This window comes from Manis javanica, chromosome 17, assembly GCF_040802235.1.
Source record: "Manis javanica isolate MJ-LG chromosome 17, MJ_LKY, whole genome shotgun sequence".
Taxonomy (NCBI): domain Eukaryota; kingdom Metazoa; phylum Chordata; class Mammalia; order Pholidota; family Manidae; genus Manis; species Manis javanica.
In genome coordinates, this window is record NC_133172.1 from 1,216,382 (window position 1) to 1,229,072 (window position 12,691).

Genomic DNA, 12,691 nt, shown 5'->3' on the forward strand with positions numbered 1-12,691 from the left:
ATCATGCATATGCATTTTGCTATGACTAGATTCTGCAACATGTAATACTCACAAATGATCATGGCATGGTTGTCAGCTCATTTTCACAGCTCACTGTAATCTGCTAAGTGAATAATCCAGAATCTACTTGGAGGAAGTGATACATCTCTTCCTGTGCTTGGCTTAAGGGCGAATTTCTCTGCACTTGCTCTCACATCTGTCAGGAGCGATCCCATGCTCTTAATTCCAATATTGATTCCTCTCCTTTCCAGAATCAGCATGTACTGAACACCTAGTTTCAGGAAATTTCAGGAAGGCGTGAATACATCATCTTTTATCCTAACGAGTCACTCCAAGGCGGTGACGGAGCCGGTCATTGCTTACAGAGCTCTGCAGCTCTGCCCACTCACAGCCTACAAATGACGGGGATGGAAGAATCAGGGAAACGAAGTTTGACACAAAAGACATGGAGTCAGCGGTCTAGGACAAAGGAGATGCTAGGAGTACACATACTAAACTGCTGGTCTATCTTTTATCAACAGCTGCCTGGGTTCACCAACAGTCCCGCAACCTTCCCACCGGCAGGGAGCGGGCTCTTTGTCTGGAAACAGAAGGGCAGTGGGTACACAGAGGAGGCAGAAATGCAGGGGAGAGAGCTACGGGGACAGGAGTGTTGGCTTTATGGGTTCGGGGCCAGTTCTGCTTGAACACCCATGTTGGGCCCAAAGCAAGGAGAGGGCGCAGAGGAGCATGGGGCGAGGGGGGAAGGTGATCAGCTGGGGACCCTGACTATCTCACCACCTACATCCAGAACTCAGTCTTGTCTTTTCCTTGCGCATCAGGCATTGCGTCACCACCGCTGCCTTTGACACTGGGTGGCAAGGGAAATTTGGTAATGTGTGACTGGTTCAGTCCATGAAAACCGCTTTACCGTGGCTCTCAAGCGCCTCTTTAAGTCCTTCAAGAGAGAGGAGACTGGAGCACCAGCTGCGCAGAGAAACCGGTCTCGCCCGCGTAAGATAAGGATGGTCTCTGCACGAGTCTGGGACAGTTCTCGACTCCGATTTCCCCTCCACCGCCGCCTGCGAAGCTCGGCCAACTTCTACGATGGGAACTACATTACCCAGAAGGCTCTGCGCCAGTCGCGCCGCAGCTCGGCCAATGGAAACGGACGTTTCCGCAAACGCGCAGCGCGCTGGGCGGGCCTTCCGGCGTAGCCGCAGGAGCGGTCGTTTCGGGGCCTGAGGCCGGCTCGTCTGACCTAGGGCTCCGGAGCGCTGGTTTGGGCTGGGGTGGCGAGAGTGGGCAGGCGCGGGAGATGGCCGGCGTCGGGGTCTGCGGCTCCGCAGCGGCCCAGTTCCGGTCGGGGCCGGGGATGTCCGGAGCCCGTCCTGGTCCTCGTCTGTGGACCCCGCGGCGCCCCCAGAGTCCGAAGGCGGCGGCCGCGCTCAGGGGCCGGGCTCAGGTACCCGCCCGTCCCTCCCGCCCTCAGCCATCCACCCTGGAGCCCCGAGTGCCCGGGCCCGGGACGGAGAGGCGCTCGTGGGCGGGGCCCCTGCTCTGAGCGCCGGCGTGGCGGCCCCCGAGGAGAGTTATGGGCGGGGGTCCCGCCTGTCCTGAGGCTGGAGGTGGGACTGGGGCTCTGAGTCTTAAACCTGAGGTTTGTCCCGTGTCTGCTGGAAACAGCTTGAGAGGGAACGAGTCACACATGGACAGGCAGACCGAGAGGCTGGGCCTTCATTCCGAGGGCGCTGGTGGGCTCGGAGGGCTGCGAATAGAGGAGGGCCTTGCTCTGTTTCGCAGAGGCACACTTTGGGGGACCCCAGGGGACTTGTCTGGCAGGAGAGTTAGGCTCTGCATGCCAGGCCCAGAGCTCACGTGACAGCTCTCTGCCCAGCTGCCTGTTGTTGCTGACGGCTGAACACAGTGATGAGAACCAGCGTCGGTGGCACCTGGGCCTGGCACCTCCTCCGAGGAGAGCTAGGGAGGAGGGTGGATGTTTGAGGGGATGCCCAAAGTCCTGGGGAAAGAGGCTGCCCATAAACTCAGCTGTTCCCCTCTTGATAGGGCCATGTGTCCTTTGAGGATGTGGCTGTCCACTTCTCCTGGGAGGAGTGGGGGCTCCTTGATGAGGCTCAGAGACGCCTGTACCGCGACGTGATGCTGGAGAACTTTGCACTGACGGTCTCCCTGGGTAAGACCCTTGCCCCAACTCCTGCATCCTGGGCTGTGCCTGCCCTTCCCCTTTTCCTGGCGGGCAGGTCTGTCCTTCCCAGAGTAGGACCACAGGCACCAATTCTTTCCTCGTGCCCTGGATCTGGTGTTGTGATAGCCTGTGTGCACTCCCACTTCTCTCCCTGAGCTTCTCCACGGTCGAGCGGGAAAGGGCTTGGGGATCAGGAATCTTGCAGTCAGCCTAGTGATCACACCCTCTTGGCCTCTCCCTGACCTGGTGAAGATGTGAGGATCCCTGGCAGTCCTGTGCCCAGGCCGTGCCCTCTTCCTCTGCATGTGTGGGACCTGCCTGTGCCAGGAACTGAAACAGCAACACAGCCACTCTTTGACTGGGTTGTTCACACAGGACCCTCCAGGGTGTTTTTTTTTTTTTTTTTTTGGTAACATTTAGTTTTATTTCCTGCGGTCTGTCGCTGGGTGGGTCACTTTGATCCACTTGTCTTTCCCTTAGGACTTGCATCTTCCAGGACCCATGGAATGACCCGCTTGGAGCAGTGGGGAGAGCCCTTCCCACTTGCCCGTGGAGTCATGCCTGCAGCCATGCCAAGAGGTACATGGTGGGAGGAGCTGGGAAGGTGTGAACTCAGGGATGCCTTCAAATCATACCGGGAGGCTTTCTAATGGGCCTGCATGTTTTGGTGCCAAGTTTGACTTCCATCTTTTCTTTCTTGCCCACTTGTCATGTCCACTCTTATTTCTGACCCAGGCTATCCCCCACCTCTCTATCCTCCACATCTCCCCTGGTCCTCTCCACGGCTGTCTCTGCAATGCTCTCCAACACTGGCCTTTTTTTGTATTTTATGGTCACTCACATGTGGCCACAAGGGGAAACACAGGAGAAGCCCAGAAAAAAACAAGGGTTTGTTCTGCTCAGCAGGTTCAGACAGACACTGCACGCTGAGAGGGAGGTCACGTGGGAGGAAGCGCCATGGAGTGGGCTCAACCAAGCAGCAGGAGCAAGGGCCTGGGGGCCAGTGCCTCTACTGGGGGCCAAGGGGAGCACACAAGAATGTGAGTGAGGGCGTTTCACTGTGACATTTCGATGTTACCAGGTCACAGAAGCACAGGAAAAGGGACTTGTGGCAGGGGCCAGCCTGATCACTGGTGCGCTTGGTCACCTGGGTGGGGTGCTCATGGCCTGTTTGTAGGGATGTTGAGGCAGCAGTAAAATAGAAAGTTTTAAAGAGTACAATACAGTTGATGTTGTGGCCTCTCAATATCATTAACAATACTAATTGGGATGGATGGCGCTTGCCACCAGGGTTGTGGAGATGTTAAAAGTGCCTCAAATAACTTGGTTGAAGGCAAGCTTTGACAAAGGTGACAACCTGGAGGAGCCCTACACAGGCAGCAGCCAGACATGGCACTTCATGGGGGAAAGCTGAGGAGAGGCCAGGCCCCTTTGGGTTTACAGGGATCCATTGGAAGCTTTGGGTTATGTCATAAGAGATTTTTTACCTCTGGGCCTGAAGCTGTCCAGAAGTTCCCTGAGGTCACCAACGCCTCCTTCCCTGGCTAGTAAACAGTCAGGAGGCCATCTTTCATCTATAACCATTTGGGCTCAGAGACTCACAGGCTTGTTGCCTGAGGACATGTTTTTGTTTCATGGAGGCTTTTGTATGTGAGCTGACGGCCGCCAAAAGGTGCTGGTTGGGAGTCATGGCATGGTTTTGTTTGACAAAGGCTGCTGTGCTGGCATCTACTGCAGCTATGGCAAGTCCTTTTAAGGGGGGAGTAAATATTGCCCTTTTTGTCCAGCGTCCTGGGTTAATGGAAAAAGGTACCCAGTGAGTAAAGAACTGGGGATCCCCATTGTAACCACTGCACACTGGGGCACAGTTTCATTGGCATTCAGCAGGGAAGAGCATGTAAGGTGTCAACCATGGGTTTGGGCCACAACAGAATCCAAAGCTGCCCTTATTTAAAGCACAATGTGCTAGTGAGGTTTTATCATGAGATGAAGGCCTTAACTTGAGGAACTGGTCAGGGTGGCTCCTGGGCACACGCTGTAGGCCTGTAGGGAGACTTGATTATAACATGCAGCCATCCTAGGTGAGTACAATTGGGAACAAAGGCAGGTGGGATAAGTGGACGAAGGTTTTGGGGGAACCCTGCCTGGGTCCTGGCAATACACATTGTGGGCAGTTGCTGGGCTGTTCAAATAACTCATAGACAACTCAGTAAATATATGTTGGGTTCCTTCAAAGGTAAAGATGAACTGGGGCTGTGACTGATGGGTAACAGGTGCACAATAAATATTGGTCAGCTCCACCACAGCAAAAGTCACTGGGCACCGTCTGAGTATCTTTAGTGAATTCAATCATGTTAAGTATTGGAACCTTGATGGGGGGTTATCTTGAACTTTGAGGTTCTGATGATCATTAGTTAAGTCCCACTCTTGGTCGAAGCCTTTAAGACTGGCCAGATAGGGCTGTTAAGAGGAGAATTTAGGAATAATCCCTCCTCCTTTTAGTAGGCCTTGAAGTACCAGCCTAAGGCCAGCAGGGCCTTGCTTCGGGCACTAATGGTTACTGCCTTCACCAGCAGGGACAGCCCCATGGCTTCTCTGCAGGACCAGCAGGGCCAGGGACCTTGGCTTGTTCCAGCATGGACACAGCATGCAGTGGCACCTCTATCTCTAATAGGAAAACTCAAAAGTGTAGCAGGTCAACCACGATGGGCAGCCATTTAATAAAGACGGTGGCAATATTGGGATCCAGGGCAATTTGTTTGCTGTGAATAGTTTTACCAACATTACCCTGCAGGTTAAAAGGGGCACCTCTGTTTACATTTGAATGGGTTGCATGGAGTGATGGAGTGATGATAACTTGGGCTCCTATATCTGGTAAAGCTAGAAAATGCCTATTTTTAGAGTTAAAGTGAATCACCAGAGTTTGTATGGATGATTGTCCCTGGGTGGTGTGACAAGGCCTGGGGACTGGATGAATCCCCATCGGAGGCCTTGGTAGTTGCCAGTTTGGGAACCAGAGGCACCCTCGAGTGTACTCAGAGGACTGGTTCCCAGAGCCGCCAGACCTGTGGGTAATGGATGAGGCTCTTTTAATTGTAATTTTAGGGTGACTTGCCTAGTAATTAGTTCATGAGGCACACTGATGTCTCAGTTGTCAATAATGGGGTGAGTCCAATCACCTGGAGACTGGGGGCACCAGCAAGCAATTGGGGAAAGAGCAGGCTGAATGGTAGTGGTGTAGGGGTACCTGCACGGCAGGAAGGGCTTGTGTTGTTAGAATTTTTAAGTCAGGATGGGTAGAGCCCTTGTAGCACAGCATATCAGTTCCATCACTGGCCTCCTGTTTGCCATGGGACATGCTGATAAACCTGATACCCGAAAGAACAACTAGACTGTGACAAAGGGGGCCTCCTCTGGGTCAAACGTGTTCAGGGTTCTGAATCCTGGACTCACTATTCAGAGAACCGGTAGATCCATTGAGGCATTCCAATATTTTCCAGAGGATCATGCAGGCTTCCTTGATAGCGTCCTCCTGGGCATCTCTAGGCCATGGAAATCCAAGTCAGTAATGGCAGGGCTTTTGAAATTGAGGAGTGGTAGAGGTTTTAGGTTCCTCATCTGAAGCATTTACAATTTCGTTAATATTTTTGGGCCTTGTCATGCCTGCCCCGGTGTTTGGGATGCCTTTTGTTTTGGGTGCCTTCAGCCTCGGGATGCCCTATGAGAACTGGACTTGGAGAGCCAACGGATCATTAAATTATTTTACTTAATCTCTGTAGTAATACCAGCAGCCACCCAAGACCACATTAAATGCTCTCGGTAACCCCTTTTCTGCATCTCTTTGAATGAAACCTTTCAGTACAGTTTGGATTTCTAGTGTGAAATTGTGAATCTGTTTCTGATTCCTTGTGATCTCCCATGTTCTTGACCTGCTGGCTCTGGAAAGAACTTGGGACGTTCCTTTCTGTGTTCCATCTTCACTGCAGCAGCCTCACTCCCTAGGATGACCTCAGCTGGGTTAGGGTCCATTTAGGAGAGCTTGGGGGGCTGGATCTACTTTGGGATTGCTTCTAGACTGTAGCAGCTGAATAGTAGGTGGCATGTTGACAGGCAGCAGCACTGCGTAGAGGCCTTAGTGTGGCAGAGGGGGTTCACCTTTCTTGAATGACTGGCAACATTGGGAGGTGATGGAATTAAATATGCCTGCTGAAATCCTGGGCCATAGATCTTGAGCCACTGATCTCCAGGGATGGGACCCACAATACTCATGCAATCAGGAGACAGTGCAACGGCGGTGGAGAAGGGGTTGCCATGGAGGACTTCTCTTGAAGGAGATGCGGCACCACAGGTTAGGATTGAGAGGGAATATGGACCAGAATGTGAGCATCAGGATGCTCCCATTCCTGGTGCCACCAGTCCACAGAAATTGTCTCCCAGTTACCCAGGCTTCATTTGTCAAGACATTTAATAAACCTGAACCTGATACCAGTGTTCCTTTGCTACCTGCAGGGAGGTCACCCTTCCATTCTCACCATCGATCCTGGTGGAGTTCCATAATGTTTCTAGCCGATTATGCCAGTCTGTCCCATGATCAGGGAGCAGCAAGAGAACCCTTCTTCCCTTTTTGAGTCAGAGCTGGCTTTCAGTGGACTCTTGGTATTCTAGGATGAGATCCACAGTTTAGGGTGAAAAGCTTCAGTAGTTACTGAGGCAACACAGAGCAGCTTAGAGCAGCCCACAGGAGCACCATGACATCGAGCCTCCCCAGATGGCAAAGCCCCACTGGGACAGCCAACTGGTAAACAGGCAGTTAAGGGGCATCTTCTAGTTCATCCCTCACCTGTGACTAGACTGTCCTGTTCACAGTGCCAGTCATTTTTTTATGCTCTTAGGTGCAGCCGCAAGAGGAGACAGAGGTGAGGTGCAGGAATAAACAAAATGTATTATATTCACAGGTCCCGGAGAGAAAGAGTCACTGCACACTGAAGGGGGGCCCTCTGAGGAGGAGCACCAAGGGAGCAGGCTCAACCAGGCAGGGGACAACTTGGGAACCACGGGCAGGTGCCTTTACTGTGAGTCAGGTGGGGTACACAAGAAAAGGAGTGAGGGAATTTCACTGGAGCATTTGAATGGCACTGGGTCCCAATCAGGAGGGGAGGAAGGGGGAGCTGTGGCAGGGGCCCGCCTCATCACTCTGGTGCCCCTGGCCGTGCCGTCCACAGCCTGTTTGAGGCAGCAGAATACAAAGCAGGCTTTCACTGAGTCCGTCGTGAGATGTGCACATATCCTGAGATAGTACTTGAACACCTGCTGTTCAGCTGCTTTGGGTTTTTCTGGGCCTGGACACATCCTTCTGCTCTGTTCCCATGTTGTCAGCAGCAGCACCTACTGAAAACCATTTGCAAGAGTGTTGGAGACCCTGCCTTTGCTCCCTGAGCCGTACCTGATCCTGTGTCCTTGCTGCTCACGAGGCCTCCCACCAATATGTGAGCTTGCCAGGTCCAGCTATGTGCAGCAGGCTCCTTCTCACCCTGATCTCAGGCTCCTCGTGGGTGTGTCAGATACGCATTTACAGGTGGGCTGCCTCCTCCCACCAAAATTTACATACACTTTAACATTTCTTGCTTTCAGGTTGTTGGCATGCAGTGACGGTTGAGGCGGCCCCTTCTGAGCAGTGTGTTTATGTAGAGGGAACGCTCAGAGAAAACCTTCACCACCACTACAACCAGCCCTATGGAGAGACACCCTTAAGAGAAGAGGCAGAGGAGGGTGACAAGGACTTCCCTAACAGCTCTGGGCTTCTCAAGAAACAGAGCAGAGGGGAGCCACACAGGACTACCAAAAGTGGGGAGGCCTTTCATCCTGGAAAAAGGCATTACAAATGCAGCAAATGTGAGAAAGCCTTTGGTCAGAAATACTTACTTGTTCAGCACCAGAGACTACACACTGGAGAGAAGCCTTATGAATGCAGTGAATGTGGGAAATTATTTAGCCATAAATCCAACCTTTTTATACACCAAATAGTTCACACTGGAGAAAGGCCTTATGGGTGTAGTGAATGTGGAAAATCCTTTAGTCGCAATGCTGACCTCGTTCAACACCACAGAGTTCACACTGGAGAAAAGCCATTTACATGCAGTGAATGTGGAAAAGCCTTCAGGCATAATTCTACACTTGTTCAACATCACAGAATCCATACTGGAGTAAGGCCTTATGAGTGCAATGAATGTGGGAAATTCTTTAGCTTTAACTCAAGTCTCATAAAACACCAGAGAGTTCACACTGGAGAAAGACCTTATAAGTGCAGTGAATGTGGGAAATTCTATAGCCACAGGTCAAGCCTTATTAATCATTGGAGAGTGCACACTGGAGAAAGGCCTTATGAGTGCAGTGAATGTGGGAAATTTTTTAGCCAAAGTTCTAGCCTCATGCAACACCGAAAAGTTCACACTGGAGAAAAGCCTTTTAAGTGCGATGAATGTGGAAGATTCTTCAGTGAGAATTCCAGTCTTGTTAAACATCAGAGGGTTCACACTGGTGCAAGACCTTATGAGTGCAGGGAATGTGGGAATTATTTTCGCCACAGCTCGAGCCTTGTTAAACATCGAAGGATTCACACTGGAGAGATGCCTTATGAGTGCAGCCATTGTGGGAAATCCTTTAGCCGGCGTTTCAACCTCACTCAACACCAGAAAGTTCACAGTGGAGAAAAGTCTTGAATGCAGCTAACTTGGAAAAGTCTACCAAAGCTGATTCAGCAACAAAACCTTCACAACCTTGTTAGGCCTTATGAAGTGATGATGAAGAAAGTCTTCAGCCAAAGGCTTAGCCTTCTTGGGCACCAGAAAGTTCAGACTGAGAAAAGCCTTAGGAGTGCAGGGCAGGTGCTGTCATCCTAAATTAAATTAATCTAACTTAAAACTCTGAAAGTAGCCTTTATGAAGGAGTCAGCAGTTGAACTTCATTCATTCAAATATGCACACTGGGGGCAGGAAGAGAATTGCTGACATAGTACCCCTCCTGAGAAGATAGCCCTGTGTTGGAGCTCCAGGGAGAAAGAGCCCTGCATTCTTTGCTGTATAGGTCTGGAATGGAGTTTTCATTTCTCTTCAGTTTGGAGGGAGGAAACAGGGAGTGGTCTTGGTTCAAATGCAACTGTCTCTTGCTGTTATTACTGAATATTAGATCTTCTTGAGTAAATATTTGTATTTTCTGTATACGTGTAGGACCATTTCCAGAGACTTTGAATTGTGTTTTTTAAATTTTTACCAATTTTAGTGGGAAGCAGGCCTGCAAAGCTCCTCACAGTAATGCTGGAAGTTGAGCCTAATTAACTTTTTAAAAACTTGCCAAATACACTCTAAAATGGTTATAATATTTCACTTTTGCTCCTGAAGCATATTAGATTTCCAGTTTCTTCATTTCCCTGCTGACCTTTGTAAGACATGGGCTATTCATGTTAGCCATTCCAGTAGGTGTTGTAAAGTATTTCATGGTGGTTTTAATTTGCATTTCCCTAAAGACTCACTGTTGAGCATTTTTTTGTGTGTTTGTTTGTGATCCATATATCTTCTTTTGGTGAATTTTGTGTTCATATTTTTTGCCTACTTTTAGAAAAATTAGTTTCTTACTGGTTTTGTGATTTGTTAGCACATTCTGGATACAAATTCCTTAATTTGATATATATTTTATCAATATTTTCTCAGTCTATAGCTTTGGTTCTCAGTTCTTAACACTCTCATAGAGCAGAATTTATTAATTTTCATGAAGTCCAATTTATCTGCTTGTTCTTTGTACATTTGGTACTGTTATTTTTTTCTCTTACAGTACTGTATCTTTGCCTGTAAATAAATGTCTTATCTGAGTATCCTATCAGAATCCAATGAATCCTTTTAAATATCCAGGCTTGTGAAGTCTTTGCAGATTTAAATATAAAGAACTCAATATATTTAGACATATTTAAATATATACATACCCCCTATCTCTTCTGATACAGCCTAGGAAGCAATGGGATTCCAGTAGCCATGAGCATATTTATGCCCAATTATTGGCTTATTAAAAACAGTTACAAAAAAAGAACTTATTGCATTCCTATATACTAACAAAAAATTAGAAAGAAATCAGAAAAACAACTCCATTTACAATTGCATCAAAAAGAATAAAATATGCAAGGAATAAACCTAGCCAAGGAGGCGAAAGACCTATACTCTGGAAACTACAAGATACTCATGAGAGGAATTAATGAAGACAAAAAAATGAATATCCATGCTCATGGATAGGAAGAATCAACATTGTCAAAATGGCTATCTGGCCCAAAGCAATTTACAGACTCAATGCAATCCCTATCAAAATACCTACAGCATCCTCCAATGAACTAGAGCAAATAGTTCTAAAATTCATATAGAACCACAATAGATCCCGAATAGCCAAAGCAATCCTGAGAAGAAAGAATAAAGCAGGGGGAATTATGCTCCCTGACTTCAAGCTCTACTACATAAGCCACAGTAATCAAGACAATTTGGTAGTGACACAAGAACAGAACCATGGATCAATGGAACAGAATAGAGAGCCCAGATATAAACCCAAACATATATGGCCAATTAGGAAATGATAATGGAGCCATGGATATACAATGGAGAAATGACAGCCTCTTCAACAATTGGTGTTGGCATAACTGGACAGCTACATGTAAGAGAATGAAACTGAATTATTGTCTAACTCCATATACAAAAGTAAACTCAAAATGGATAAAAAACCTGAATATAAGTCATGAAACCATAAAACATACAGGAAAAGATAGGCAAAAATCTTAAATGTAAACATGGGCAAGGGAAACAAAAGCAAAAATGAAAAAATGGAACTACATAAAACTAAAAAGCTTCTGTACAGCAAAGGACACCATCAGCAGAATGGAAAGTCATCCTACAGTATGGGAGAATATATTCGTGAACAACTTATCTGATAAGGGGTTAACATCTAAAATATATAAAGAGCTCACATGCTTCAATACCCAAAAAAACCAAACAACCCGATTAAAAAATGGGCAGAAGATATTAACAGACACTTCTCCAAAGAAATTCAGATAGCCAACAAGCACATGAAAGGATGCTCCACATTGCTAATCATGATGAAAATACAAATTAAAGCCACAATGAGATATCACCTCACACCAGTTAGGATGACCAGCATCCAAAAGACAAGAAACAATAAATGCTGGTGAGGATGTGGAGAAAGGGGAAATCCTCCTACACTATTGGTGGGAATGTAAATTAGTTCAACCATTGTGGAAAGCAATATGGAGATTCCTCAAAAAACTAAAAATAGAAATACCATCTGACCCAGTAATTCCACTACTAGGAATTTAGCCAAAGAAAACAAGATTCCTGATTCAGAAAGACATGCACTCCTATGTTTATCGCAGCACTGTTTACAACAGCCAAGATATGGAAGCAACCTAAGTGTCCATCAGTAGATGGATAAAGGAGATGTGGTACATATACACACAATGGAATGTTATTCAGCCATAAAAAGAAAAGAATAATCCTTCCATTTGAAACACATGGATGGAGCTAGAAGGTATAGTCAGTGAAATAAGCCAAGCAGAGAAAGACAAGTACCAAGTGACTTCACTCATTTGCAGAGCCCAATGTTTAAAGAATAAATGATACAATAATACATCCTGTCAAAAAATAGGAGGATCCAAAATTTTCCAACTCACTTTAAGAGGTCAAGGAAGATAGGCAGAGCAAGATGGCAACATGGGAAAATCCTGAACTGACCTCCTCCCACAGACAAAAGTTTATGGCTGCATACAGAACAATTCCCTCTGAAACAAAGGCTAGAAGGACCATATCAAGACAGGTAAGAAAGGCAGAGAACCATGCCCCTAGTGCAGTGACTCACAATCAGAAGGAATCTCATAAATATTGAAATTTCCCAAGGAGTGAGAGGATTGTGCCCTACTCCAGGTACCCCAACCCTTGGAACAAACTCAAACATCTGGGTTTTAAAACCAACAGGGCTTATGTCTAGGAGACCTAGAGGGCTTGTGTTTAGATTCACTTGCCCTGGGACCCAGCACAAAAACAGCAGTTTGGAAAGTGCCTAGGTCATAAGCAAAGGAGATTCTTTTGTTAAGGTGTCTGCTGGAGGGGCAGGTGCTTGCTGGAAGTCTGTCCAGGAACAGAGGCAGTGGTGGGCACTATTTTTATGTTCTTCTACCTACCTAGTGCTGACACTGATGGCACCATTTTTACACTCTCCTAACCTGCTAGCAAAAGTGGGTTTGCCCCCACCCACCATAGCCCTGCCTGAATGTCCCTGCAGACAAATGTGGAATGTGCATCCCACACAGCAGATATCTCAAATGCCTGGCTCTGGTGACTGGGGGTATAGCATTTCTGGGCCTGAAACAATCAGAGAGACAGTTCTTGGCAGGCTACCATCCCCAGAGCACTACAGAGCAGAGTGAAATGCACCCCCATGTTCCCGAGAAAAAGACTATTT

General features: G+C 47.7%; 2 protein-coding genes across 7 annotated transcripts in view; one reads left to right on the top strand and one right to left on the bottom strand.

Moving 5' to 3' along the window:
* The first annotated feature begins 1,192 nt into the window (after positions 1 to 1,192).
* Positions 1,193 to 10,052, top strand: LOC108405464 (zinc finger protein 419-like). 6 transcript variants are annotated; one of them, XM_036993030.2, is made up of 6 exons: positions 1,193 to 1,444; positions 2,047 to 2,173; positions 2,666 to 2,764; positions 7,141 to 7,257; positions 7,565 to 7,671; positions 7,817 to 7,956. In XM_036993030.2, exons 1-5 carry the CDS (start codon positions 1,298 to 1,300, stop codon positions 7,630 to 7,632), a joined length of 558 nt encoding a protein of 185 aa, XP_036848925.2. In that variant the 5' UTR covers positions 1,193 to 1,297; the 3' UTR covers positions 7,633 to 7,671; positions 7,817 to 7,956. The 6 variants fall into 6 exon arrangements, with proteins under 6 accessions (XP_036848925.2, XP_036848923.2, XP_036848926.1 ...); XM_036993028.2 differs by lacking the exon at positions 7,565 to 7,671 and having other exon boundaries at positions 7,817 to 10,052; XM_036993031.2 differs by lacking the exon at positions 7,141 to 7,257 and having other exon boundaries at positions 7,562 to 7,671.
* LOC108405467 (zinc finger protein 550) overlaps positions 7,435 to 12,691 on the bottom strand; it is a 35,856-nt gene continuing 30,599 nt past the window's right edge. Inside the window, 1 exon segment of the mRNA XM_073226796.1 lies at positions 7,435 to 7,573. The gene's annotated coding sequence lies outside the window, so the exon portion shown is untranslated.

Bases quoted from the DNA above. Each gene is read 5' to 3' on its own strand.
- LOC108405464 (XM_036993028.2), top strand. From the start codon at position 1,298: ATGGCCGGCGTCGGGGTCTGCGGCTCCGCAGCGGCCCAGTTCCGGTCG. The intron at 2,174-2,665 runs GTAAGACCCTTG...TCTTTCCCTTAG, and splicing joins TGCACTGACGGTCTCCCTGG to GACTTGCATCTTCCAGGACC. The intron at 7,258-7,816 runs GTGAGTCAGGTG...TCTTGCTTTCAG, and splicing joins CACGGGCAGGTGCCTTTACT to GTTGTTGGCATGCAGTGACG.